The sequence below is a fragment of the Carettochelys insculpta genome, chromosome 22 (assembly GCF_033958435.1).
Source record: "Carettochelys insculpta isolate YL-2023 chromosome 22, ASM3395843v1, whole genome shotgun sequence".
In the NCBI taxonomy this organism is placed as follows: Eukaryota; Metazoa; Chordata; order Testudines; family Carettochelyidae; genus Carettochelys; species Carettochelys insculpta.
Window position 1 is genome coordinate 2,958,675 of NC_134158.1, and position 27,908 is coordinate 2,986,582.

General features: G+C 58.7%; 1 protein-coding gene and 1 non-coding gene across 2 annotated transcripts; both read right to left on the minus strand.

The window, feature by feature from the left end:
- Window positions 1-1,561: 1,561 nt before the first annotated feature.
- LOC142024618 (uncharacterized) lies at window positions 1,562-27,381 on the minus strand. The gene is given in 12 exon segments (XM_075016758.1): window positions 1,562-2,659; window positions 2,662-4,124; window positions 4,436-4,549; window positions 5,091-5,217; window positions 11,683-11,815; window positions 12,811-13,037; window positions 22,168-22,218; window positions 23,101-24,608; window positions 25,331-25,444; window positions 26,357-26,483; window positions 26,804-26,871; window positions 27,340-27,381. Coding segments are annotated over 11 exon segments (3,948 nt in total). The 5' UTR covers window positions 26,819-26,871; window positions 27,340-27,381; the 3' UTR covers window positions 1,562-2,590.
- On the minus strand, window positions 13,188-13,260 carry TRNAK-UUU (transfer RNA lysine (anticodon UUU)). Its single transcript has one exon. It is a non-coding gene; the product is annotated as a tRNA-Lys (tRNA).
- Window positions 27,382-27,908: the final 527 nt, after the last annotated feature.

Consider the following 27,908-nt stretch of genomic DNA (forward strand, 5'->3'; position numbering starts at 1 on the left):
ATTAAAAAAACAACCAAAGACCATACAGGCAAACAATAGGGAAGCAGGGGCCATAATGATAACGCTCTGAAGAAATGAGGGTTTCCCAACCCCCACTATCGAGACGCTGTTGAACTAAAATTTCTTTGGCCATCTTAAGATCTGTCTTTACCTGGTGATAGCGGGTACCATCAGGACGGGCTACAGCCTGCTAGTCCTCCACTTGAATGTAATTTAACCGGAACGTGAGGCCTTCCTTCTTCTCAGCTACGGCTGCTGCTCTTTCAGTCCGGCTGCAGGCGAAGGCCAGAGGCTTTAGGCCTTACAAGAGGGCTGCAGGAAAAGGCCCTCTCCTTACAGTTAGCATTGAAAGAGAATGACAAGGCACACTGTGGGCAAATGATCATTTCTCTCATAATGTACCCAGTGAACTGCTGCTACACCCTATCAAACTAAGCTAACGGGAAAGTGTGCCACCAAATGCCCTAGAGGAAGAAAGGCCAAACTTATAAGGTGGGTTACAAAACACTTGCAGGTTCCCAAAGTGAAATCCCACAGAATCAGAACTTCAGAGAGAAGGGAAACAAATCTACCGATTTGCTTCTGAACTGGCTGAACCGCCTGCTGCTGCGCACTCACCACCTCCTCCTTACTCAGTTGCGTGATAAACCAAAGTTTTATCATCCTATTGCCAAAAAGAAACCAACCCAACCCAACCCAACGCTAAGGTCTGCCCAGCTCCAGAGGGTTTGCCTTTGCCGCTCTAGCCCCAGCCCAGCTGATTTAAGCTCAGAAAACTCAGACTGATCTTTGGGGGCCATTGGAATTCTCCAGTCTGGGACATTTTCGTTTCCAGCCCCCAGGATCCACGTCAGAACCAAAGCGCTCAGAGCGCGAGTCCGGAGCACGGAGAGCAAAGGAGACTGTGGCAAGCGATGTGGCGGGAGGCAGAGAGGAGAGATGCGAAACTCTCCCAGGCTTTTACAAGGCTGCCAAGTCAGTGGAACGAGACAGTTAAATCCCTCCCTAACTCACCCCGTTATCCCCAATTAACATGGAACCCACAGAGCACGTCGTTATCCCCCCTCCAGCACACTGAGCAGCCGTTTCCTTCCGCTCCCTCGGGGAGTCAACGCACGACGGAGGCGGCAGAACCCGGAGCAGTGTGAAATGGCATGGGCCGGGAGAAAGGGGGAACGCGGTGACAAAGAAGCGCCCTGCTCAGCGGGGACCAGGACACACACGGTGGCTGCGGCCGGTCTGGTTGAGGAAAAGTGGGGACGGACGGGAGCGCCAGCTAATCGTGGGCACTTTTCCCGCCGCAGAGACGCTTCGGAGGCTGATGCTGCAGCGGTAGAAGTGCGATCTCGAGCCTCCTGCATTCACCCTGTGGAAATCAGTCCCTTCCACCGGTGCTGAGTGCGGACAGGACAGGTGAGATGCGTGATAAGAGGCAGCGCCTCTCTCTTCTCCCGCCACTGTTAACACTCCATCGCCCCAGCATGCAGCACCTTCTGCTTTCCCCATTCCCCGACCCGCCCCCGTTTCCTCCCCCAAACCCACCCCGTTCAATCCCATGTAACCCAGCACCTCAGGGGACTTAGCCAGGAGAAGGCACTTACACCCCAGGGCTGCGCCCTCGACAGGGCCCAGATCTGGGGAGCTGCTGGAAAACGAGGGGTGGGGACAGGTGTCCAGAGTGAAGGTGGGTACGCAAGTATCCCTCTGCTAGGCCCCGTGGAGAGGGCATCACGTCTGGACAGGGAAGGGAGAACTCCATCCAGGCAAGGGGAGTTGCTGGAGGAGTTTCTCTCGCCCTCCCTGCAGCAGGTGAGCAGGAAGCCCATGAGTTCAGCAGGCAGAGCTGCGGCAGGGGCTGATGGGAACAATACTGCCTCTGCCTGGGGTTTGCTTTGACCAGGGGTTCTCAAGCTTCGATGAACTGAGGCTCCCTCTTGACAAGAAAAATAACTACATGGCCCTCGGGAGGGAGGGGATGAGGGAAGAAGCCTGAGCCCCACCACCCTGGGCATGAGGGCCAAAGCCCAAGGATTTCAGCCACGGGCCCTATAACCCCAGCACCACCACTGAGGGCTAAAGCAGTTGGACTTCAGCAGGTCTAACACCAGCCCTGCCAACGGCATTAAAATGGGGTCACGAATCACCGCCCTGGAGCCTGACCCACAAAACAGGAGCCTCTCACTTAGACCATGAAAAGCCAGAGGGTCACCGATTGCCTCTGGAACCCTGCCCCAGACCTGGAACCCACATGCCACCGCTGTGGGGTGGAGGGGGAATTAGGAAATGGAGTTTGTGCTGAGGCCGGCCCTAGCCAGGGCCCCGAGAGCTTCACTTTCCCGTGCAGAGCAGTTGCCAATGGCCAATGTGCTTTTGGCACTTTCTCCATGCTACTGACGTGGAGAGGCTCTTCCCTGTGTAACAGCCGCAGGTCCACACAAGCGAGAAATGAAGATTCCCCCTACATTCAAGCCCTTTCTTGGACAAATCATGAGACCGGGAGCCACGTACAAGCTCAGACAATCTCCCCCTGCAGTTACTGAAGTTCTTCCCACAGCCCAAGCATTCAGAGGTCCCGCAATCAAGGCATTAATTAATTCTGCCCCAGGTGGATTCTGCCGTGGCGAGGGAGGTGGGTGTTGGAAGTGAAGCTTTTCCCCCATCATCTAGGCAGTTACACAGCTTCTCCTCCACGTGGGCCCTCTGGTGCGTAACGAGCTTTGCTCTACCACTGAAGCTTTTCCCTCCCTCAGGGTATTTCTAGGGTCTCTTCCCCGCGTGCAGTCTCCAATGTTTATTCAGACTGGAGCTCTGGCTGAAGCTTTTCCCACACTCCAGGCACGTATAGGGTCTCTCTCCGGTGTGCACTCGCCGATGTTTAGTGAGATGGGAGCTATGATTGAAGCTCTTCCCACAGTCAAAGCATTTATAGGGTCTCTCCCCCGTGTGCACGCGCCGGTGGGTAATAAGTTGTGAGCTCACGCTGAAGCTTTTCCCACAGGCCAGGCATTGATAGGGTTTCTCTCCCGTGTGGATTCTGCCGTGGTTAATAAGGACCGACTGCTGGCTGAAGCTTTTCCCGCAGTCCAAGCATTTATAGGGCCTCTCCCCCGTGTGCTGCCTCCGATGGGTAGTGAGATGGGAGCTTCGGCTGAAGTTTTTCCCACACTCAAGACATGTATACGGCCTCTCTCCTGTGTGCACGCGCCGGTGGGTAATGAGATGTGAGCTCACACTGAAGCTTTTCCCACAGTTCAGGCATTTGTAAGGTCGCTCCCCTGTGTGGATCCTCCAATGGGTAACGAGGGCTGAGCGCTGGCTGAAGCTTTTCCCACAGTCCGAGCACGCGTGGGCTTTTTCCCCTGTGTGCACACTCTGGTGGGCAATGAGGTGTGAGCGTCGATGGTAGCTTTTCCCACACTTGAGACATTTATAAGGCCTCTCTCCTGTGTGGATTTTCTCGTGGGTGCTAAGGGCTGAGCACTGACCAAAACTTTTTCCACAGTCCAGGCATTTATAGGGTCTCTCTCCTGCGTGCACACTCTGATGGGCAGTAAGATGTGAGCTCCGATGGTAGCTTTTCCCACAGTCACAGCATTTATAAGGTCGCTCGCCCGTGTGGATTTTCTCATGGGTACTCAGGGCGGAGCGCTGAGTAAATCGCTTCCCACAGTGCCGGCATTTATACGGTTTCTCTCCTGTGTGCACGCTTCGATGTGTGGTGAGATGTGAACTTTGACGATAGCTTTTCCCACACTGAAGGCATTTATATGGCCTGTCTCCTGTATGGATCCTCCTGTGGTTCGTGAGGGCTGAGGGGTAACTGAAGGTTTTCCCACAGTCCAAGCACCTATAAGGTTTCTTTTCCTTGTGACTAGTCTGCTGGGCTGTGGCTTCTTTGGAATCCTTGTCGCCTCCGCTACATTCAATGGATTCATCTACTTTCTTCTTCGTGCGGTTTCCCAGCTTCCTCTCCGACCGCTGCCAATTCCTCCCAGCTTTTGTCTGTTCCAGGCAATGGGGATAGAATGGTTCTGCTCCTCTCAGAAAGGTCCCCTCCAGTCCCACTTGCTCTGGGCCTGTCTGCCATGCATTAACCTCCTCGTTCTCAGGCGTGGCGCCACGACCTGGTGGGGAAGAGAGAGAATCCAATTGCCAGGGCTGGTGCGAAGGACAGCCAAGAGGGAAAGCGCAGCACGGCAACTGCTGGAAAAGTGAGAAATTGGATTCTGCCTCCAGCTCTCACCACAGGAGAGTGAAGACAAGGAAACAGGGCTGCTGGGAAGCCAGGAGGGACGAGATGGCACCTGCTAACCACAGCCTGACCCGTGTGAGCGGAGGCAGAACCGAGGGGCCTCACAGCACATTTTGCAGATTCACAACAACTTTTCCCTCCATTTGCCAGACACTTCCTGTGTCAGTGTCACTGACTCCTCACCTGTGCCGCCGCCTCTGGGGCGCTTCCTCTCCTCGGAGGCCTGGAGATCCGGGACCCACGGCTCTTCCCCTGCCTCCAGCCAGGCGATCAGGGCAGGCTTGGGAATGGGGAGTCCTGCGTGGGGGTGAGATCAGGCGTGAGCAGAGACCCCTGAGGCTCTATTCCCCACAAAGGGCACAGCTTGAGCGGAAACTCCCCCCCGCGATCTCCTGCAGACGATGGGGGTTTGAACGGATGGGACACAGTCACTGAGCCGCCGTGGGACAGATGGACGGACTTCAGGGATTTCACACGCTCCCGAGGAATTTTCAAGTTCTGGCGGTTCTGAGGGACTTGCTCCGGCACATACGGTGCTGGGGGTTAAACCCCTACCCACGCGCGAACCCCCAGAGCCCTCCCCACGCACAAAGCCAGTCCCAGGAAGGGAGGTGCGCAGACAGCCTGCGTGTGCAGAAGAATTAACGCGGAGAGGGCGGCACGTTCGTGGCTCCCCTGCCCTGCTGGCGGCAGGATGGATGCGAATGGCTCTCCCGCACTGGAGCGGTGGCCTGTACGACCCGCTCCCCGCTAATCTCAGCGACCAGGGAAGAACCTGACCAGATGCAGAAAAACAGGTCCCACGGCCCCAGACAGGGGAGGGTCCGGGCCCCCTTACCCAGCGAGGCCACCGCCTGGTAGTTCTCCCGCATGACGTCCTGGTAGAGGGCTCTCTGAGCCGGGCCCAGCAGCGCCCCTTGCGCCGGGGTGAAGTACACAGCCACCTCCTCGAAGGTCACCGCCATCTGCAACGACCACAGGCCCCCGCTCAGCGCCGGCTGCCCCCGCCACAGCCCCACAGGTCATGGGGGAGGACGTATAAAAACAGGGCAGCTCTAGGAGGGCCAGAGGAGCAAAATCCAATCCCCACCCTGCTCAGCGTGGCTGGGAGGCACCAGGCAACAGAGCGAAGGGCAGAGTCTTTTCATTTACCACCTACCTACTAGGCACAGCCTGAGGTGGGAAGCAGAGCTCTGGGCAGGGGACGGGAAGCCCAGCCCAGCCCCTCCCCCTCGGCATAGGACGAGGTTTCTGGGCACAGCTAGAGAAATCAATCCAGGGCACCTTTGCTTCAAATCGGGGCCACTCACAGCCCCAGGCTGGGATTTCCTTCTCACTAAGGCAAATCCAACCAGCCGCCACAGCGCCTCTGCCAGCCAGAAACCACACGAGCAAACCCACAGACTTCCCAGCTGCTCTACCGGCCCGGCAACCCCCAACATCAGGTGAGAGGCTCTTAAGCCTGTTTCACCCAACACCACTCAGATTCTTCCAGACCCAGACCCCGGCCAATATAGACTTGGCTCTTACCCAAACAACCAGGCAAAAGCCAGACCCTTAGATCCAATAGCTAAGGGTTTATCGATACCAAAGAACGAACAGGCTTGCAGAGGAGCATTGTTACAGTCATACCTCGCGTGCCCCAGTCACAGCTACGGACGCAGGCCAGCGGTGCCCTTTGCTGATTCGTGAGAGGCTCTGGGAGTTCGTGTCAGGTTACCTAGATTCAGTCCCTGGAGCATTGCAGGCCCGGCCCGCTGGGGTCCGCATGCTGGACATGGACCCTTGGAGACCACAAGATGGGCACTGCTAACCCCACATCACCCCTCTGAGGGACGGGCCCCCAGCCCAGACGGGCTTAACTCATGAGGACTGAAGAACTAAGGAAGTCCCTGCCAGGGCCCATCTTATGGCTTTTCATATGCAGAGGGAAAACCCCCTTTTTCTCCATACTGACCACCTGACCCAGTGGGCCACTGTTCTGTGTTTCCATTCACCGCAGTCCCAGTGGGAAAACCCCACATCACAAAATGGGTGTTGGGTGTCTGGGCCTTGGGTCAGCCTATTGTCCTGGCTGGGGTGGAGCCCCACCCTCCCTTTGTGAACCCCAGCCCTGACACGTTTCTCACACAGCTGCAGAGCTAAAATCTATAACTTCCCTACACACACGATACAGACACACAAGCAGCGTACACAAATTCAGCGCATCATTAGCTTTCGTTAGACACCTCACGCGGCCCCCTTGGTGTGATATTTCACAGAATCACAGGGCTGGAAGGGACCTCAGGAGGTCATCTAGACCAGCCCCCTGCTTCAAGTAGGATCAACTCCACTAAGTCATCCCAGCCAGGACCTTGTCCAGCCGGGACTTAAAAACCTCAAGGGATGGAGAATCCACCACCTCTCTAGGCAACGGATTCCAGTGCTTCACCACCCGCCTGGTGAAGTAGTTTTTCCTAATATCTAACCTACACCTCTCCCTCTTCAACTTCAGACCATTGCTCCTTGTTCTGCCATCTGACACCACTGAGGACAGTTTCTCACCCTCCGTTTTAGAGCTCCCCTTCAGGAAGCTGAAGGCTGCTATTAAATCACCCCTCAGTCTTCTCTTCTGTAAACTAAACAAGCCCAAATCCCTCAGCCTCTTCTCATAGGTCTTGCTTATGTGGTGGTGGACCTCAGCCAAGCCCAGCAGGAGTTAATTAAGACATTTTCTGAGCAAGGAGAGACAGAGAGAGAGAAACGATACGTAGGATAGGACAGAGGCAACGTGGAAACGAAGAGTGGACTGGAAAGAAAAAGGGAAGGCATTATGCAGCACACACACAGCTTCCTCTATTCCTCTACGCTTCTGCCACACGAAAACTGTTGGGGCTTGTGGGCCTAAGAGATACCTTCACTGGGAATATTCTGAAGAAATTCACTCCCTGTGCAGAAAGGGGAAACGCGCCAAGCGTGAGCAGCACAGGAAGGCGATGCAGGGCCTACCTGCAAGGACGAAACAAAGCAAACAGCTCATGGGGAGAGGAGGATGCGGATAAAGACGTGTCTGTGGCCGAGCGGATCAACTAGTTAGTACTTAAATCATGCACTTTGCAATGCATCTGTGATGGAGTGGGGGATACCTGTGTGTGTGTGTGTGTGAGTGGCTCACAGAGGGTGGGGGTCTCCTGCTGAGGGTAACCTTGACGACCAGGTAACACCTTTGTACTGGAGACAAAGGAGGAGGTGGAGCCTGAGGGGTTTGACCTGGAACTGGGAGTTGGACGCAGTGAGTCTGGGTGGAGAGAGAGCGAGACCAAGGAGGGGTCAAGGCCCCAGCGCTGGGGGCCCCTCGGGCCTCCTCTCCCCAACATGGATGGGACTGGCTGTCTCTGCCGGCTGCACTGACTCCTCTGTACAATGCTGTGTCCTGTCGGCTAATAAACCTGCTGTTCTCCTGCTGAGTGAGAGTCACTCCTGCCTGCAGACGGGGTGCAGAGCTGGGGGGACCCTGAAGCCCATCACAGCATCATTCTTCAAGGCTCTCTCTGTGCCTTTCGCGTCAGTGTGATTTGAGAAGTAAACTCCTAAACTGTTTGCCGGGCTGGGCGTTGCTAGAGAAAGAGGCTGAGCTTAGCTAATCCCAGCGGCTTGTTCAATGAGTGAACTAGGTTTAGAATCACAAACAACAAGAAGTCCCGAAACACCTTGAGACGAACAGTTGATGAGGTTATGAGCTTTGGTGGGGTCTAGGCCATTCAGCTGAAGAAGTGGGTTTTACCCCCAAAAGCGTATGGCCTAATAGATCGGCGAGTCTGGAAGGTCCAATAGCACTTCTAGCACTAACACAGCTACCGTTCTGAGCGTAGGTTTAAATCCATCACTTACGTATGGAACCGCAAGAGCTGCAGGAAAGCAAAAGTCGCCACTTGCCACTGAGCCTCATTTTCTTATATCATACGCTACATGCCCATAATTTCGGGGCCACCTGGCCACAGGCCGTAATGATGATGCCGTACGTCTAGTCCCTATTTTACTTCAGCGTAACTCAGCTTCTTCCAAGAGAAACCCGTTCTAGACTTGTTTTTTGGAGAGAAAAAAAAATAAAACCAGAAGCGCCAGGTTGTTCAATGGGGCTTACTCCAAAACTGAGCGTCCTCTAAGTGCAGTCAGTCTTCGGTTTCTGGTAACGTGATTATTTAAATCAGTGGTTTCTCTTCCTGAAGCTTTCGGTATTGTACACTTAAGCGGTTTTTTCTCTTTATATGATTTAAATCAATGCCCCAGGCCTGAAGTTATGAGGTACGCAGTAATCATATTAGGCAAACTTACCGAGAACATCAACATTCAAACATAAAAGTTCCCTAAATGCCCATCTGTCTCAGAGCTTGTCGACACCGGCATTTTACCGCGCTGAGCCTTTCTCGCTTGCTGGCGTAAAAAACGCCCCCTTGAGCAATGCAAGTTTCAGCACTCTGAAAAGCCAGGGTAGCCAGGGTGCCGTTAGTTGGTGTGAGGGGGCACAGGGGTCCCCAAGCTCTGCACCCCTTCCGCAGCCAGAAGTGACTCTGGCTCGGCAGGGGGAACAGGACGTTTATTCAGCAAGAGGGATGCAGCGCAGGACAGGCGGCCCTAGAGCAGGCAGAGGCCGTCATTCCGACCCATCTCGGGGAGAGGAGGCCCGAAAGGAGCCCCCAAACTGGGGCTGGGACCCCCTTTGTCTCTCTCCCCCAGCCCAGGCGAACCACCTTCCAACTCCCCTCGCTAACTGCCACCACTAATCCAAACCCACCTGGGCTCCTCCCCGCTCTTTGTGCAGGGACAAAGGTGTTACCGGCCAGCTCAGGTTACAGCCCCAGGGGGTCATCCCCAGCCTGTGTGAGCTGCTCAGCCTGCCGCACCCCCACCACCACATCACAGCTGGCTGTCCCCCTTGTGGGGTCACGACACCGCTTTAGCCTTGTACATGCGGACAAAACCTCAGACGCGTCTCTTAATCGTGAGACACAGGTTGGCCATCAGCCTTAACAAGCAACAAGGGGGTGGGAGGGGGGGCTGCAAGTTTCCAGGGGACACAGACCAGCAGGAAAAAGAGGGTGGACAAGCACAGAATGAAGGTGTAGACAGGCTCACGGTATAAAAAGCTGCCCATGGGGGGAAACCCGAGCTCCCGCTGGGGGGGCTCCAGTGGGAAAAGCCAAGAGACCCAGAAGCTCCCCAGCAGCTCCCCCAACACCCCTACCTGATCGGGCCCCAGCGCCGGCCTTGCCCGGCCGACGATGCAACGGGCTCGTTACTCTGCAGCCTGCCAGGGCGGGACGGGCAGTTGGGAGGTGTCAGAACTGTCCTTAGTCCATTTCACCGCACCCCCTCCTTCCCCGCAGATGGAGGCTGGAGACACGGCCAGGCGGGGGTGTCATTCCGACGCAGCCCTGAGCCTCCCCTCTGGGACCGAGCACGCATTCAGACCCTCCCAGGACCTCCGGCAGCCGGGGTGAGGCCAGGATGGGCCCTTTGCCCCCCTCCATCGCTAACGGGGTGAGCCTAAGTGTGGGGTCCCAGCCCCAGGACCTCCGGCAGCCGGGGTGTGGCCAGGACGGGCCCTTTGTCCCCCTCCATCACTAACGGGGTGAGCCTGAGTGTGGGGTCCCAGTCCCAGGACCTCCAGCAGCCAGGGTGTGGCCAGGATGGGCCCTTTGTCCCCCTCCATTGCTAACGGGGTGAGCCTGAGGGTGGGGTCCCAGCCCCAGGACCTCCGGCAGCCAGGGTGTGGCCAGGATGGGCCCTTTGCTCCCCTCCATCACTAACGGGGTGAGCCTGAGTGTGGGGTCCCAGCCCCAGGACCTCCGGCAGCCGGGGTGTGGCCAGGATGGGCCCTTTGCCCTCCTCCATCACTAACGGAGTGAGCCTAAGGTTGGGGTCCCAGCCCCAGGACCTCCGGCAGCCAGGGTGTGGCCAGGACGGGCCCTTTGTCCCCCTCCATTGCTAACGGGGTGAGCCTGAGGTTGGGGTCCCAGCCCCAGGACCTCCGGCAGCCAGGGTGTGGCCAGGACGGGCCCTTTGTCCCTCTCCATTGCTAACGGGTTGAGCCTGAGGTTGGGGTCCCAGCCCCAGGACCTCCGGCAGCCGGGGTGAGGCAAGGACGGGCCCTTTGCTCCCCTCCATTGCTAACGGGGTGAGCCTGAGGGTGGGGCCCCAGCCCCAGGACCTCCGGCAGCCGGGGTGAGGCAAGGACGGGCCCTTTGCTCCCCTCCATTGCTAATGGGGTGAGCCTGAGGGTGGGGCCCCAGCCCCAGGACCTCCGGCAGCCGGGGTGTGGCCAGGACGGGCCCTTTGCCCCCCTCCATTGCTAACGGGGTGAGCCTGAGGGTGGGGTCCCAGGGCACTCGTCCAGCCCCAGCACAGGGTCCCTCCTCGCCCGGCGCTGGCAGAGTTGGGGCTGACTCGGGGCCCTGGGTTCCGCCCCTCAGAGCCCCCCGGCTGGGCAGAGGGTCGGCCCCAACACGGACCCCGCCGGGCCCGAGGGAGGCAGCAGCGTCCGCCCCGGGACGCCCAATGCCCAGCCCCGGGACGGGACCAGCCCGGCCGCAGCCGGCCCAGGCTGCGGGGACCCCCGACCCCGCGGGTCCCTGCACACCAGGGGGCAGCCCCCCAAGTGACGGGGGCGGGGAGGGGGGATTCCCGGCCCGGCCAGTTCCCACCCCCCCACGCCACGGGCTGGTAGGGAAAGGGACGCGGCAGGGCAGCCCCTCCCGCTCCGACCCCACGGGCTTGGGGGGCTGCTGGAGTGTCCCCGCACCCCCGTGTCCCGCCCCCACTCCTCCCTGCAGTACCCCAGAGCCCCCCAGCAATTCTCCACCGCCTCCTCCTCCCTGCAGCCCCCCAGCCATTCTCCCCCACCCCCTCCTCCCTGCAGTACCCCAGAGCCCCCCAGCAATTCTCCCCCGCCCCCTCCTCCCTGCAGCCCCCCAGCAATTCTCCCCCGTCCCCCTCCTCCCTGCAGCCTCCCAAAGCCCCCCAGCAATTCTCCCCCACCCCCTCCTCCCTGCAGTACCCCAGAGCCCCCCAGCAATTCTCCCCCATCCCCCTCCTCCCTGCAGCCCCCCAGCAATTCTCCCCGCCCCCTCCTCCCTGCAGCCCCCCAGCAATTCTCCCCCACCCCCTCCTCCCTGCAGCCCCCCAGCAATTCTCCCCCGCCCCCTCCTCCCTGCAGACCCCCATAGTCCCCCAGCAATTCTCCCCCACCCCCTCCTCCCTGCAGCCCCCCAGCAATTCTCCCCCGCCCCCTCCTCCCTGCAGCCCCCCACAGCCCCCCAGCAATTCTCGCCTGCCCCCCTGCTCCCTGCAGCCCCCCAGAGGCCCCCAGCCATTCTCCCCCGCCCCCTCCTCCCTGCAGTACTCCCCACAGCCCCCCAGCAATTCTACCCCCCCCGCAGCCCCACACTCACCCCCCCCGGGCTCCCCACGGCCGCAGCTGCTCGCACCGGACCGGCCCCGCCCGGCGCAGAGGGAGGGAGCGGGGCTGGATCCGCCCGGCGCCCCCGGGTCCTAGCGCCCGGCACTTCCCTGCAGCCCGCCGGGCTGCGCCGCAACGGGACAGGGACCGGGGAGAGAGGGCGATCGCCCCGCCCCCGGCCCCGCCTCCTGTCTCCCTCCGCCGCGAGCCCCTGCCTCAGTGTCCCGTCCACCTCCTCCCCAGCCCCCTGGACCGCGCCCCTCGCGTTTCCCTCCCCAGCCCCTGCCTGAGCCTCCCGTCTAGGTCCTCCGCAGCCCCTGCCTCAGTTTCCCGTCCAGCTCCTCCCCAGCCCCCTGGACCGCCCCCCTCGCGTTTCCCTCCCCAGCCCCTGCCTGAGCCTCCCGTCTAGGTCCTCCGCAGCCCCTGCCTCAGTTTCCCGTCCAGCTCCTCCCCAGCCCCCTGGACCGCCCCCCTCGCGTTTCCCTCCCCAGCCCCTGCCTCAGTTTCCCGTCCAGCTCCTCCCCAGCCCCCTTCGCATTTCCCTCCCCAGCCCCTGCCTCAGCCTCCCGTCTTGCTCCTCCGCAGCCCCGTGCCCCTGTGATGGAGTGGGGGGGAGGGCATGTGTGAGTCAGGCTGGATGTCTGAGCAAGCAGCAGCTCCCAGTGGCTAAGGATGACCCTGGGGCTACAACTGGCAGGTAACACCTCTGCCCTGAACAAAGAGGAGGGAGGAGCTGAGCTGGGTTTTGAAGCGGGGGCGGCAGTTAGGAAGCTGGGGAGAGAGGAGCGGGAAGGCAGCCAGCCTGGCGAGGGGGGAAGCTACACCCCAGAGGGGCACCCCTCGGGGCCTTCTCCCCAGGACAGGTTGGAATGACTGTCTCTGCCGGCTGTACTGACCCCTCTGTGCTGAGCTGGGCTCTGTCGCCTCATGAACTCCCTGTTCTACCTGCTGAGTGACAGTCACTCCTGCCAGCGGATGGGGTGCAGCGCATGGGGACCCCTGAACCCCATCACACCCGCCCATTCCCACAGCCTCAGGAAAGAGATGGACGCGTGGGTGCGGCTGCGGGGCCGGGCCGGCCGGCGTTGCGGATGGCGCCCGAGAGCGTGAGGCATCCCACGGCTCCCGAAGCAGGAATGCCAAGGGGCAGCTGGCTTTTCCTGGAACGGCCGTCGGCAGAAGCGGAGTTGAGGCCCGGCTCTGGCGGGCCGAGGGCTCAGAAGGCCTGCGTCTGCCCTGGGGGCAGCTGGACTTTTCCTGGAGAAGCGGCGCGGGCAGGGGCAGGCCTGCGTGTGAGCGCGCAAGGCCCTTGCGGCTGCAGAGGGAAGGGGCGGGCGTCACCACCGCCTGGGGGAGGAAGCAGCTGGTTGCGGGCCAGAGAGGAGAGAGGCCTTGTGAGGAGAGGCGGGGTGGGCAAGAGGGCAAAAGTAACCAGCAGCACGGGGGCCATCTCCAGGGAGCCTCCAGCTGAGCGTGCCCAAGCAGGAGAGGAGACCTCGCCTGACCAGGGACTTGAACCCTGGGCCCTCAGATTAAAAGTCTGATGCTCTACCGACTGAGCTAGCCAGGCTCACACAGGAGTGTCCACCTTGCCCCAATCAGGCCAGGACGCTGCAGCTGTGTCGCCAGACAGAGCCCCACCCTCGTTGCTCTACTCCATCTTGCCTTCCCTAGGTGTTTCAGAGCACGAAAGGGTTAAAAGGAACAGCCCAGCCCCGGAATGCCCCAGAGCGCAGGTGGGCTTATCGCAGATGGGCTTATCGTAGCCACGGCCTTTGAAGCTCCAGAGCAAAGCTAAGAACAATGGGCTAATTAACAGCCAGGCCTCTGACTGCCCTTGGCTAATTACCAGCAGGTGATTCGCTGCACACTTGGTCCCAGACAGGAGGAAAATCTCCGGCCCATCAAAAAACAAATGACCTCTATTGTCTCTACCTCACAGGTGTGAACTACGCCCCTGAACTCCCTGTGAGAACCAGCATCAGACAGTTTAATTCAATTAAACCAAGGAAGAAGCCTACGTGACCCAATGGGTATAAAAGAGGGGTCCAGCAGACCCCCTAGTTCAGCTCCAATCAGCTTCCCTGCCGGACAGGAGGGTGGGGGGTCTCCCCAGGTCCCCAGGGACGCCCAGCTCCTGGAAAAAAAGGACAAAGGGCTTCTTCCCAAGGGACTGGAGGGAAACTGGCCAAGCCGCGTTGGTAACGCAGGGGTGAGGATAAGACCTGCTAGGTATTTTATCTTTTGTTTCATTTTTGTGTGCATTTAACAAGCATAGATGTCTGAACTAGAGTGCATGCTAGCTATTTGTAATCAAAGCATAAACCTGGTAACCACAAGAGCTTAACTCGCTAGCTAAACGAACAAAGCAACATTGTAACAGTGAGAGATTAACTTGTTAGGTAAATAAACAAAGTAATTGATTACATTGTAAACTGACTCCTCCTGTTACTGTGCAAACTGAACACAAAGCAAAGAACCCAGCTGCTTTCAGCTGCTCTCAGCCTGGTCACTGGTGAGCTCCGCCATATACAAGGGCGGCCATCGGCTAACAAGCTGGCCTGCACTCAGGTACACAGCGAAGGTACAAGGCCAAGGAGCCACTTCTCATGCGCGTCCAGGTCATGTCGAATGGGCCGTCAAACGGACCTCAGGTGTAAAAGCTGCAGCCGATTTCAACCGCGGGCAAGGAACTGGCCGACATGAATTGCAAAACTTGCGAGCCCTGGGGAGGAATGAATTCTAAAGGAAAGGCTTCCCTGCCAAAGGCGCCTCCCTCGCTGGCGCCTGGGCCACGGGAAGGAACCTGCTGGCTGCTTCCTGGGAGTGCAGACGTCTTCTCTGCATCTACTTTATCGGAAAGGACACATCTTCCCTCCTTTTCCAGCACTCAAGTGACATGTTCGCACAGCACTGGTGCCGGGCCGGAGTTGAAGACAGAGTGAAGGGGCACAAGGAATCCCACAGGTCCCAGAGCAGGAATCCAAAGCTGTAGCTGGAGCAGGCGCCTTTGGTGTGAACGGGGAAGGAGAGCAGTGGAGTTTTGGCCCACCTCTCGGAGGGCAGAAGGCCTGTGTCTGCTGTGTGAGCAGACGGGCAGTTGCTCAGCAGGTGGATTGCCGGGACTGGGTTGCACCCTCAGCAAGTTTGTGGATGACACAAAATGAGGGGGAGAGGTAGATTCCTTGGAGGGTAGAGAGAGAATCCAGAGGGACCTGGATAAATTGGAGGACTGGGCCAAAAGAAATCTGATGCGGTTCAATAAGGAGAAGTGTAGAGTCCTGCACCTGGGGCGGAAGAATCCCAAGTGTTGTTACAGGCTGGGAACCGACTGGCTCAGCAGCAGTACGATGGAAAGGGACCGAGGGGTTCTGGTGGATGAAAGGCTGGATATGAGTAAACAGTGTGTCCTTGTAGCCAAGAAGGCTAACGGCATAATAGGGTGCATTAGGAGAAGCATTTCGAGCAGATCTAGAGACGTAGTTATTCCTGTTTATTTGGCACTGGTGAGGCCACATCTGGAATATTGTGTCCAGTTTTGGGGCCCCCCCAGTATAAAAAGGATGTGGATTTGCTGGAGCAGGTTCAGCGAAGGGCAACAAAAATGATTAAGGGGCTGGAGCACAAGACCTATGAGGGGAGGCTGAGGGATTTGGGCTTGTTTAGTTTACAGAAGAGAAGACTGAGGGGTGATTTAGTAGCAGCCTTCAACTTCCTGAAGGGGAGCTCTAAAGAGGAGGGTGAGAAACTGTTCTCAGTGGTGTCAGATGGCAGAACAAGGAGCAATGATCTGAAGTTACAGTGGGAGTGGAGTAGGTTGGATATTAGGAAAAACTACTTCACCAGGAGGGTGATGAAGCACTGGAATCCGTTGCCCAGAGAGGTGGTGGAATCTCCATCCCTGGAGGTTTTTAAGTCCCGGCTAGACAAGGTCCTGGCTGGGATGACTTAGTGGGGGTTGATCCTGCTTGAAGCAGGGGGCTGGACTAGATGACCTCCTGAGGTCCCTTCCAGCCCTGTGATTCTGTGTTGTGGAGTATGGGTTGGAGAGGGGCTGGGGTGCGTTCAAGGGAGCTACGGCCTTCCCTGGGCTGCGGTGACAGATTGGAAAGGCCTGTGGGGCTGTGGCTGTCCCCAGGAGAACGGGTGATAAGAAGACAGCTGAAGTGGAGGAGGGGAGGTTTTTCTGTCCCCCACTGCATGAGCCCAGAGCCACCATCTCCAGCTGCCCACTCCCTGGGCCTGGGTCCGTCTGTGCTATGGTGCAGGCTGTGATGTAGTAGGGGATAGGTGTGTGTACGCATGGGGCTCACAGAGGGTGGGGGGGCTCCTGCTGGGGTAACCTGGTGCCCAGGTGACACCTCTGGGCTGCAGACAAAGGGGGAGATGGAGCCTGAGGGGTTCAAATTGGAACTGGGAGTTGGAAGCAGTGAGTCTGGGCTGGGAGAGAGAGAGACCAAGGAGGGGGCCAGGCCCCAGCTCCAGGGACCCCTCGGGGCCTCCTCTCCCCAACATGGATGGGACTGGCTGTCTCTGCCGGCTGCACCGACTCCTCTGTACGACGCTGTGTCCTGTCGGCTAATAAACCAGCTGTTCTCCTGCTGAGTGAGAGTCACTCCTGCCTGCAGCCAGGGTGCAGAGCCTGGGGGACCCCGAACCCCATTACAAAGATGCAGGCAGTTGCCTCACAGTGTCCTCACCAAAACCACAGGGGTACACATTTGGCATCCGGCCGTGACTGCTGGGAGCCCGACTGTAATGTGCTGCCTGGGGGAATGCTGCTTCGGGCAGGGCTCGGGGACGCAGGGGGCTCAGAGCAGTTCTCCCACCGCTTCAGGCTGGCTCGGGGTGCGGCTGTGACCAGTTCTCCCACTTCCTCAGGCTGGCTCACGGTGCAGGCTGGGGCCAGTTGTCCCACTTCCTCAGGTGGGGGGGCGGGGGGGCCGCACTCAAGAGTGGGAGTGAGGGGGCACTGCAGAGGGGGCAGAGCTGCAGACACACGGGGTGTGGGGGGTGCTGGGGTGACAGTGTGGCAGACACTTGGGGGTGGCGAGTTCTAGGGGGGGCAGAGCTGCAGACACACAGAGGAGCGGGGTGCTGGGGGGGGCAGAGCTGCAGACACGGGGTGTGGGGAGTGCTGGGGGGGCAGAGCTGCAGACACACGGGGTGTGGGGAGTGCTGGGGGGGCAGAACTGCAGACACACAGAGGAGCAGGGTGCTGGGGGGGGCAGAGCTGCATACACACGGGGTGTGGGGAGTGCTGGGGGGGCAGAGCTGCAGACACACGGGGAGAGGGGTGCTGGGGGGCAGAGCTGCAGACACTCGGGGTGGGGGATTCTGGGGGGGCAGAGCTGCAGACACAGAGGAGCAGGGTGCTGGGGAGGCAATGCTGCAGACACACAGGGGTGTGGGGGGTGCTGGGGTGACAGAGCTGCAGACACTCGGGAGTGGGGAGTTCTGTGGGGGGCAGAGCTGCAGACACACGTGGGAGAGGGGTGCTGGGGGGCAGAGCTGCAGACACCCGGGAGTGCTGGGGTGACAATGCTGCAGACACTCGGGGGCGGAGGGTTCTGGGAGGGCAGAGCTGCAGACACTCGGGGGGTGGGGAGTTCTGGGGGGGCAGAGCTGCAGACACTCGGGAGTGCTGGGGTGACAATGCTGCAGACACTCGGGAGTGGGGAGTTCTGTGGGGGGCAGAGCTGCAGACACTCGGGGTGTGGGGAGTGCTGGCGTGACAATGCTGCAGACACTCGGGGGCGGGGAGTTCGGGGGGAGCGGCGCTGCAGACCCACGGGGCCTTTTTTCAGAGGTCAAATGGCCCCGTCAGGGATGGAGCTCACAGGCTGAGCAGGCCTATGCTCAAAGCACCGAGCTATCCGTCTTGAGCAGAAAGGTGGGCCGTGAGCGGGCGCTACCGCGTCTCCTGCGGAGAAGGCAGCCGCACCAGCCAGACCGCGATCGAAACGCTCTTACGGGCGGTTTGCTCAGGTCGACAGGGCCTGCCGGAATTTCAGCTCTCACCGAGGGGCACGCGAACGAGCCCCAGCCCAGGGTAACAGCACTTGGCCCCCAGTCCTGGGCCCCCAGGCTCAGTCTGCAGTTGTTGTGTGCCCCCCCCTTGCCCCCGCCACTCCCCTGCTCTTCTGTGGTCGGGGGGCGCCCCGGAGCGGGTGGGACGGACTCCTGACGGGATGGCCTGGGTTGGCGTGGCTCTGCCTCAGCACCGAGTGCCGGCCTAGGTGCTCTCCCGAGGGCCCCCCAGCCCGCGTCTGGCTGCGTTCGGCTGCAGCGGGAGGGGAACGGCCGCCTCCTCGCCCGGCGTTTGCTGCCCGGAGCAGGCCGAGGGGTGGGGACAGTCAGTGCCAGGCTGAGGCAGCGCGTGTCAGCTGGGTGACGGGACAGGCTGACTGGCCGTTGACTGGCTGGGGAATGGGCCTGGGGCCGGCCCAGTCGGACGCCACGTGGGGAAGGGCTTTGGACTCGAGGCAGGTGCGTCGTGAGCCTCTTCCCAGGACTCGGCTGGTTTCTCCTGTTTGTCTCCTGACAACGTGTTTAGGGCTTGTGCTGGGGCTCAGGGGTCCCCAGGCTCTGCACCCTGTCCGCAGGCAGGAGTGACTCTCACTCAGCAGCTACGACAGGAGGTTTGTGAGGCAACAGCGGCCCAGTTTCTCACAGAGGTGTCAGTGCAGCAGCCAGAGACAGTCCTTCCAACCCGTCCTGGGGAGAGGAGCCCGAGGGGGGCCCCTCTGGGGTGCAGCTTCCCCCCTCGCCCAGCTGGCTGCCTTCCAGCTCCCTCTCCCCCTAGCCTCTAACTGCCACCCCCGATTCAAAAACCCCACTTTGGCTCCTCCCTGCTCTGTGCTCAGGGCAGAGGTGTTACCTGCCAGCCTAGGTTATAACCCCAGGGTCATCCTTAGCCGCTGGGAGCTGCTCTGCCTGTCACACACATCCAGCCTGAGTCTCACACACGCACTCCCCCCAGTCCATCACCGGGCTGTTGAGGGCCCGGTCAGAGCCCCAGTGAGACCCAGTCCCCACCCGACAGGCCCTGGCTTGCGTGAGGCCGTGAGATGGGTGTGCTCGGGGAGGCAGTGATGGAGACTTGACGGTGTCTCACGTCTAGGGGGTAAAACGTCTGCTCATCTCCCAGGTCGGGGTGCGCAAAGCGTGCGGGGGGTGAAACTTCAGAAGGGAAGCGGGACGCACGATCGGCTGCTGGGTCTCAGGCTCATCCAGCTCATTAAACGTGTTGAAGTAGGGGACTGGTTTCCCGTCTGCGAATGCGTAAAGCTTTTACGTTTTCCAGACTGGTTTGCTGACACCTGCCCGAGGGTTTCTTTGGATGAACGTAGCTGAAATGTCCGTCCGTTTAGACAATGCCAGGCAGGTTGGTGGGGACCAGGGACGAAAAGCGGAACCCGGAGCAGCAAGTGCGCCCGCCTCTGCTCTAGGGAACTGTGATGGCAACTCCCTAGGCTGAAGGTACAGCCCCTGGGGCTGGGCCAGCTTGTCAGAGGCTGCGTTACAGCCCAGCCCGGTCCTGCCCCGTGGGGTGGGGAGAGGCAGGGCCTTTCTGGGTGGGTTACTCGGCCTGTGGGTTTCAAAGCAGAAACCAACACTTACATCCTTGCAGGATTTCCCATTCCCCAACCTAGTGCGACCGCCTGGCAGGAACGCCGGGGAGAACGTCAGGACGGGGAGATCCTGAGAGGGGCCAGCACAGGTGAGGAGATTCAGAGACCAGTGAGGGCATCTTCAGGGCAGACGTCACCTGGGCATTTTCCATCGAGCCTGTCAGACCCTCCAGCCCCGGCCTCCATCTGTTTGAAGGCCATGTCTCCTCCTCACTCTCTGCTGAGGTGGGCCGGGTGCCGCTTCTGCAGTTTCAATCTCCCTGGCAGTTACGTGGGTTTGTTCTGTCCTTAGCGGTTCCCCTGCCCGGCACACGGACTGACTCCTGTCTGGCTTCTCTCTGTCATAGCAGGCGACCGGCTGGTGGAAGAGAATCAGCTGCATCCTGAGTCCTTGGAACCAGAAGGGACAAGACACGGAAGAGCTGCAGGGGAGGAGTCCTTGGAACCAGAGTGCCCCCAAAACCGAACAACACGTTCAACGTGGCATACGCTTTTAGGCTCAGGTACAGACAAGTTACATATACATTACATATTCAGGTACAACCCCCTCACTGTAATACATCAACGTCCCCCAGTGTGACTAGGTCTACACATTAACTTGGCGATAGAGGTGGTACCATCAAAACAACACGATCCATCGTGTCACCAGACCATTCTGTACTGCCAACCAAACTTGTTTTCATGCCCTTTCGTTTAGAATTTCAAGTTTAGTTGCGAGGTTATTTTAGCAGTTGCTCCATTTTCCCAGCCATTCTGTTTACCTTTTTCTTAATTGGGTGAGTTTTAGAACATCCCTTAACGTTTTAAAAAAACGCTTGGTAAATGTTTGTGTGGCCATTCCCTGAGTGCAGTCTGATTATTAGCCATAACCAATAAATCCTTTGGTTGGTCTGATTTTCCTGACATATGAGAGGCTAAAAATGAATTGTCTTTTGGCCATTTATGAATTTGGATAATTGCTTCTTTGGTTCCCTGACTGAACCACACTCGTTAGCATTGGTCTTCCACGTGGTACTGTAACACTCCCATTTTTTATAGGCATGTATAAATCCCCGCCAAACTGCAACTTCCACTTCGTGTGTCCGGGCTGCGCCCTACGAAGCCTTATGCCTAAATAATGGCGTTGGTCTTAAGGCGCCCCAGGATTCCTTGTTGTTAACGCACGGTGGGAAAGCAGTGGGAGCCTAGCCAGAAGTGAAGCTGTGAATCCCCAACAGGACATATGCACACGACCCCTGCAACGGTAGGAGTCACTGGGGAACAGAGTAATGCCAATTCCAACGAGGGTGAACTAAAGTGGGAAAAGATCCTGGATCAATGAAAATATCCCCAGGGTCACAGCTGCGTGATCTGCGCTTCATACTATCTCTGAGGCAAGAACGGGCATGGAGCATGGATGGAGATGGGTCAGCTGGCTGCTGATTTTGAGCAGCTACCAGGGCTGTAAGAGGATGTCCACGGGGAGTCGATGGCTCAGGGAGGCGTTGAAGAAGAACTTTGAGGCTGAGCCCCAGTAACGTATCTTGCTGTAGTGGGCTGAACCTGGCACTGGGGCTTGGTTTTTGGAACATGTGATGATAGGTAAATACACCTCTTCTCCTTGCTGGTGAACAAGCCACCACGTGCTTGGGAATCATCAGAGCAGAAAAGCTCTTGAGAGGTCATCTAATCCAGTACCCTGCGCTCATAACAGGGATTTATTTTTATGTAGCCCATCTCTGACAGGTGTTCGTCTAACCTAGTCTTAAAAACCTCTGAGACTCCACAGCCTCCCCAGGCAAGTTATTCCAGTAGTCAATCACGCTGACAGGCAGGGAGTTTTTCCTAATATCCAACCTAAACCTCTCTTGCTGCAGTTTAAGCCCATTGCTGGTTGTCTTCTTCTCAGAAGTTACGAAGAACAATTTTTCTCCCTCCTCCTTCCGATAACAGTTTTCAGTTACCTAGACGCTTATGTCCCCTCTCAGTCTTCTCTTCTCAGTTTTTTTTTTTTTAAGGTCTTCCCCCATAGGTCATGATTTCTTGAACTTCCGCTGCTCATCGCTGAGAAGTCTTCAGTTTGTCCACTTCTTTCCTGAAAGCGGCACCCAGAACTGGACACAATATTCCAAATGAGGCCTCACCAGCGCAGAGCAGAGCGGAAGAATGACTTTCCTTTTACATATACCCCCCTCACGAACAAAGAATCCCTTGTCAGTCTACCTGAGTGGATAATGTCTCAGATGGGTGTGACCTGTGGCTGGGAGTCCCTTCCTTGTCATCTATTTTAAAAATACAATTGCTCCTCTCTCAGAGGCTGATGCTGTGGAGGCAGGGGTGGGATGTCCAGGTTCCCAAGGGACTTCCAGGATTCTCCATGGGAATCAGCCTCTCTCAGTAGTGAAAACCAAGTACAGTAAACTCTTTCCTATCTGGCAGCCCCAGGCCTGGGAGGTTGCCGGATATTCAAATATTCTGGATCACAGAAAGGTGCACCTAGCAATGCATAACACTGAAGAAAAACAAGATGAGCTATTAAGAAACAATGTCCGCAGAGTACTGTATGTACCAACAACAGTCGTATTGTACGCTGTAAACCGAGCCTGTATTTGCTGTATGTATTGCTATTTACTTTCACTAGGCTGCACTTATGGAAAGGGCAACTAAACATTGAGTTTGTTCTGGTCTGGCTGTGGTCTGAAGAAGTGGGTCTGTCCCACGAAAGCTCCTCACCTAATAAACTATTTTGCTAGTCTTTAAAGTGCTACTTGACTGCTTTTTGTTTTGATAAAATTTACTTGTGGTTAAAATGCCGGTGACTCTAGGGTTCCAGATGATAGAAGGCCAGTTCAGCCAGAGCTTACTGCGCTGCCTTCTGCTCTGCCAAAGTTTGCTGAGCCCAGGCGGAAGGCCAACTGCAGAGGGGGCCGGAGCAGAGAGGCAGAACCCCTTTACCCAGGGGCGCGCTCTCACCTCTGACCCACGATCCCCAGACAGGTGATGGCCCCAGCTACCACCACGCCACCCCCAGTTCCTGCTGCCCCGCTCCCTTAACGTGATGCCCCAGAGCCCAGGGGGCCGTGGAGAGGGGAAGAATTAGCAGTCTGCGGTCCTGCAGGGAGCAGCCCCAGGGTCTGGGGGAAGCCCAGCCCAGCGGTCTAGAGCGAACATGAAGCCTGGCTTAAGCGTCATCCTGAAGGACGACACTTAAGCCAGGCTCCACGTTCGCTCTAGACCCCTGTCTCCCTCTGCCACCAGCCCCTGGTGCGTCATCCCTCCAGGGAGGAAAGGGGGACTTCAGCCAGGCAGACGGTGGCCTTGGAGGACTTCCTCTCCCTCCGTCAACCCCAACCACCCACCCTCTGGCCCAGCAGCTCAACAGCCCGGGCTGCAGCAGGGCGGAGGGGCTGAGGGGGCTTCTCCTCTGCCTGGGGTTTGCTCAGGCCAGGCAGAGCCAGAAGGTTCCTGACCAGCTGCGGCTGGAGCCTCCCCGCAGCCATGAGCAGCCCCGTGCCCCGAAGAATGAGGGAATGGGTTTGTCACCACGGCCAGCCCTCGTCAGGGCCTGGGAGCACGGCCCTGTGGTTTGGAGCAGCCTCTGCCGTCCCAGGTGGCGTGAGCTTCCCTTGCAGCACGTTCCTCAGGGACGCCACCTCTGAGGCTTCCTCCCTGCGCAGGTCTGCGCACACCAGACACTCCGAGAGCCCCAGGTGACGTTTCCCCCACATTCCAGGGCTCTCCGCTGTGTGGGGTGCCCACGTGTGAAGTCGAAACCAAATTTTTTCTGACACTCAGGCTGGTCCTAGGCTCTCTTCCGCCTTCTGGAGTCTCCGATGCCCGGTGAGATCTGAGCTCTTCCTGAACCTTTTCCCACCCGCAAGGCAGTTAAAGGGCCTCGCCCTCTTGTGGGTCTTCCCATGCTTAGCCAGGGAGGAGCGCTGGCTGAACTTTTTCCCACACCTACGGCACACGTAGGGTTTTTCTCGCGTGTGCGTTCTCTGATGCCTAGCGAGGTTTGAGCTCTCACTAAAACTCCTCCCACACTCCTGGCACGTATAAGGTCTCTCTCCTGTGTGGATTCTCCGGTGACGAGTCAGATTGGTTCGATCAAAGAAACTTTTCCCACAGTCCAGGCACTTGTGGGGTCTGTAGCCGGTGTGGATCTTCTCGTGGCCCAGAAGGTGGGAGTGCTGAGTGAAATCTTTCCCGCACTGCCGACATCGATAGGGCCGCTCCCCTGTGTGGATTCGCCCGTGTTTCGTAAGGGCAGAGCGCTGCATGAAACGCTTCCCACAGTCCAGGCACTGATAGGGTTTTTCTCCCGTGTGGATTCTCCCATGTTTAACAAGGGCTGAACTCTTCGTAAAGCTTTTCCCACACTCCAGGCAGGTGTACGGTCTCTCGCCCGTGTGCACACGCTGGTGCACAGTAAGTTGTGACTTCTGACTGAAGCTTTTCCCACACTCCAGGCACTTGTGAGGTCTCTCGCCCGTGTGCACGCGCTGGTGCACAGTAAGTTGTGACTTCTGACTGAAGCTTTTCCCACACTCCAGGCACTTGTGAGGTCTCTCGCCCGTGTGCACGCGCTGGTGCACAGTAAGTTGTGACTTCTGACTGAAGCTTTTCCCACACTCCAGGCACTTGTGAGGTCTCTCCCCGGTGTGAATTCTCCGCTGACTAGCAAGCTCCGTTCTGTCAACAAAACTCTTCCCACAGTTGAGGCCCCTGTAGGGTCTGTTGCCCACGTGGGTTCGCTGATGCTCTCTCAGGTGAGAGCGGTGAGGGAAATCTCCTCCGCATTCAACGCACTTCCAGGCTCTCTCTCCTGTGTGGATTCGCCCGTGCTGAGCAAGGGCTTTTCTTTCCATAAAGCGCTCCCCACACTGCTGGCACTGACAGGGGCTCTCCCCCAAGCGCACCTGCTGGTGGGTAGTCAGCTGTGACTTGTGAATGAAGCCTTCCCCCCAGTTTAAACATGTACAGGGCTTGTCTGCTGTGGCGGGGGGTGTAAGGAGATTTGCACAACAGTGGAATCTTTTCCCACAGTCCAGGGCTCTGGAGGGTTTCTCTTCATTGCAAACTGTCTGCTGGCCGGTGGGATCCCGGCATCCTCTGGCACCTTGAACGGATTCAGGCCGTCTCGTCCCAGGGCAGCCTCCCAGCTGCATCTCTGACCTGTGTCCGTCTCCCCAGGCATTTCCCTGTTCCAAGCCCTGGCAAAAATTCTCTTCAGCTCTCCTCAAAACCGACCCCGGCGGATCCAATTCCCCAGGACCCTCCTTGTCCTCACTCGCCGTCCTGTCGTCTGCAAGGAGAGAGAGAGCGCCCAGACAGCGGTCAGTGCTATTCCCTTCTCAGTCCTTTCTCCCCGGCACAGCCAAAGAGGGAAAACGCAGCACGGAAGCTGTTGGGCAGATGGAGACATTGGATTCTATCTCCACGTCCATCTAAACACCCCCAAGGAAGTGAAGTTGGGGAGGAAACGAGCGGGACGTCGCCTTCAGCTCTGCGGGGAAACTGACAGAACTGGGCGCGCGTAGTTTAGAGAAGAGAAGACCGAGCGGGGACATGACAGCGGTTTACAAGTACCTCAAAGGGGGTGACAAGGAGGAGGGAGAAAATTTGTTCTCTGGCCTCTGAGGACGGGACAAGGAGCAAGGGGCTGAAACTGCAGCACGGGAGGGTTCGGTTGGACATTAGTTAAAACTCCCTGACTGTCGGGGTGGTTGAACACTGGAGGAATTTACCCGGGAGGGGTTGTGGAACCTCCATCTCCAGATATATATAAGACCAGGTTAGACAGACACCTGTCGGGAGTGGTCTAGACAGTGCTTGGCCCTGCTGTGAGGGCCGGGAGCTGGACTCGACCTCTCAGGGTCCCTTCCAGTTGGAGTATTCTCGCTCTGCTGACTGCAGCCCAGCCATGTGTGCGACGGGGCAGAGCTGAAGGCTGTCACTCACAGCACATTTCAGGAGTCCCAGCTTCTTCCTTCACTCACCACACGGTCCTTTCTCCGTCTGACTCACCTGCGCCCGTGCCCCTCGGGATCGCTCTTTCCTCTCCGGCCCAGCGATCCAGGACCCAGGGCTCCTCCCCTCGCTCCAGCCGAGCAATCAGCTCAGGTTTGGGAATGGGGAACCCTGCACCAGGGGTGAAATGAAGCAAGCTCAGGGCACCCGGGGCGTTGGTCGAATGTCTGTCCCAGGGAACATCCCCTGAGTTTCACATGACCCTACATGGCTGGGTCTACACTATGTTCCCCTCTCGAAAGAGGAGTGCAAATGAGGGAATCGAAAATGCAAATGAAGCGCCGATTTACAAATAGAGGAGAAAACTGGTAGCTCAGGAGATTCCTTTTAATATTCGGCTGTTCGCTGCGCTTGGCAATTAAATTGCAAACGTTTCGTTACCGTTCGAGGTAACGTCAGTGCGCAACCCGGTTCAATAAAGTCCTTCCCGACTGGTCTTACAGAGTCCTTTTTGGGGGAACCTGACCAATGCGGATTGATAGAAAGACCAGTCGGGGAGGACTTTATTGAACTGGGTTGCGCACTGACAACGTTACCTCGAACGGCAACGAAACGTTTGCGATTTAATTGCCAAGCGCAGCGAACAGCCGAATATTAAATGATTTACAAATATCGTGCCTCATTTGCATAATCTCGTCTCTCCTATTCCGTTTGAGGAAGAAGAGTTCTTTCGTAGACAGGGTTTGTTTTCCCAAGCAGCCCCGTCTACACGCCCGTTTGTGCTTTCGGAAAAGTCTCTTCCGGAAATGAGATTGCCTGAGAATATGCAAATGAGGGGTATGATTTGTAAATCAGCACTTCATTTGCATTTTCAATTTCCCTCATTTGCATTCCCCCCCCGAAAGGGGAGTGTAGCGTAGACGTAGCCCACCACCTGGGAGCAGCGCACCCAGGGAGGGGATGTTCTCGCAACCTTTGGAGTTACCGTCTCTCCCACTCCTCCCCGGCCAATCCAAGCGTCTGGGGAGAACCCGACCCGACCTCATGCAGCGACACCGGCCCCTCGGCTTTCACGGCCCTTACCCAGCGAGGTCACCGTCTGGTAGTTCTCCCGCATGACGGCCCGGTAGAGGGCTCTCTGAGTGGGGCCCAGCAGCACCCCCTGCGCCGGGGTGAAGTACACAGCCACCTCCTCGAAAGTCACCGGTACCTGGAACGACCAGAGTCCCCCGCTCAGCGCCGGCTGCCCCACTACTGACAACGGAGGTGGCCCAGGAACGCAGAGCCCCCCTTTCAGCACCCGGCGCAAGGCAGGAGCTGCCCACCCCCCCAGCCGCAGGCTGAGCTGGGGCCAGGGATCCTGACAGCAGCCTCTGGCAGCGTCCCAGCCCTGCCCGGGGGATTCCTGCTCCAGAGACAGGGAACGTCCCCCTCCCGCCATACGCCAATGGGCCCGTTCAGCTCAGGCCCCCGGCTGAGTGCCACAGCCTGTCCCCTCCCCACGTGCACCCGCTGCCCCGCGGCCCCTACCTGCGCCGGCTCCATCCCAGCCGGTTCCCTGCCCGGGCCGCCGGGGCTGTGGAGGGAGGTGTCTGAGCCTGTGGGGTGAGAGGGGCAAAGGGGGAGCTTACAGGAGGGCCCGGCGAGACCCCGGCACACCCGACTCCCCCCCCGGCTCTTGCCCTGCAGACAGGCGCTGGGCTCTGCCCGCCTGGGAAAAGCCTCAGTCACTTCACGCAACCCAGACCCGACCCGACCTGCCCGCCAGACCTGGACTGTCCCTGGGCAGGAGCCACAGGCCGCACCCACGGGGGGCCCCCCTGGGGCAGCGTCCAGTGGTCTCAGAGCATCCTGGGGGTTACTGGGTGGAGGGGCTCAGCCCCCTTCTGCCTCCCCCCACGCTCACTGCAGCAGCGGGAGTCGGAGCGACCCAGAGCAGCCAAAGCGTAGCCCCAGCCCCAGCCCCAGGGCACCTGCTTCCTGTCTCCCCGCTGGCTGCTAGGCAGGGCAGCCCCTCCCCTCCCCTCCCTTACCCCATGGGCTGGGGGGGCTGCCTTGGGTCTTACCCCATGGGGGGCAACTGCCTTGTGTTGCCTCAGCCTTCTCCCTGCTCCTGGCTCACAATCACCCCCAGCCTCCCCTCCCCACGCCCCTACTTTCCCAGGCAGAGACCCCCACATCTTCTTCCTGCTCCAGGGTCCCGTCAGCCCCATAACCCCCCGGAATCGCCCCACCCTCCCCACCACTGCTACCCCCCCACACTTCCTGTCCTGGCTTCTGCACCCCCTTCCCTGGCCTAACAGATCCCTTCCCCCAGTGTAGACCCCACCAACCCCCCAGCCGCAGCCCCCCGCCCGCCTCCCACCCCTGGACCCAGGACTGAGATCGCAGCAATACAGCTGGGAGCAGCCTGGGGCCAAGCCCTCTCTCAGCAGCCCGAGGGATCCGGATCCTGGGGGCTGGCATCTGCCCCCCAGCACTGGGCTGGAGGGGTCCCTGGTCAGGTGGGGGCCACTGGGGGGATTTGGGGGTCCTGAGCCAGGGCAGGGGAGTGCTGGGGGGAATTTGGGGGTCCCTGGCCAGGCGGGGGCCACTGGAGGGATTTGGGGGTCCTGAGCCAGGGCAGGGGAGTGCT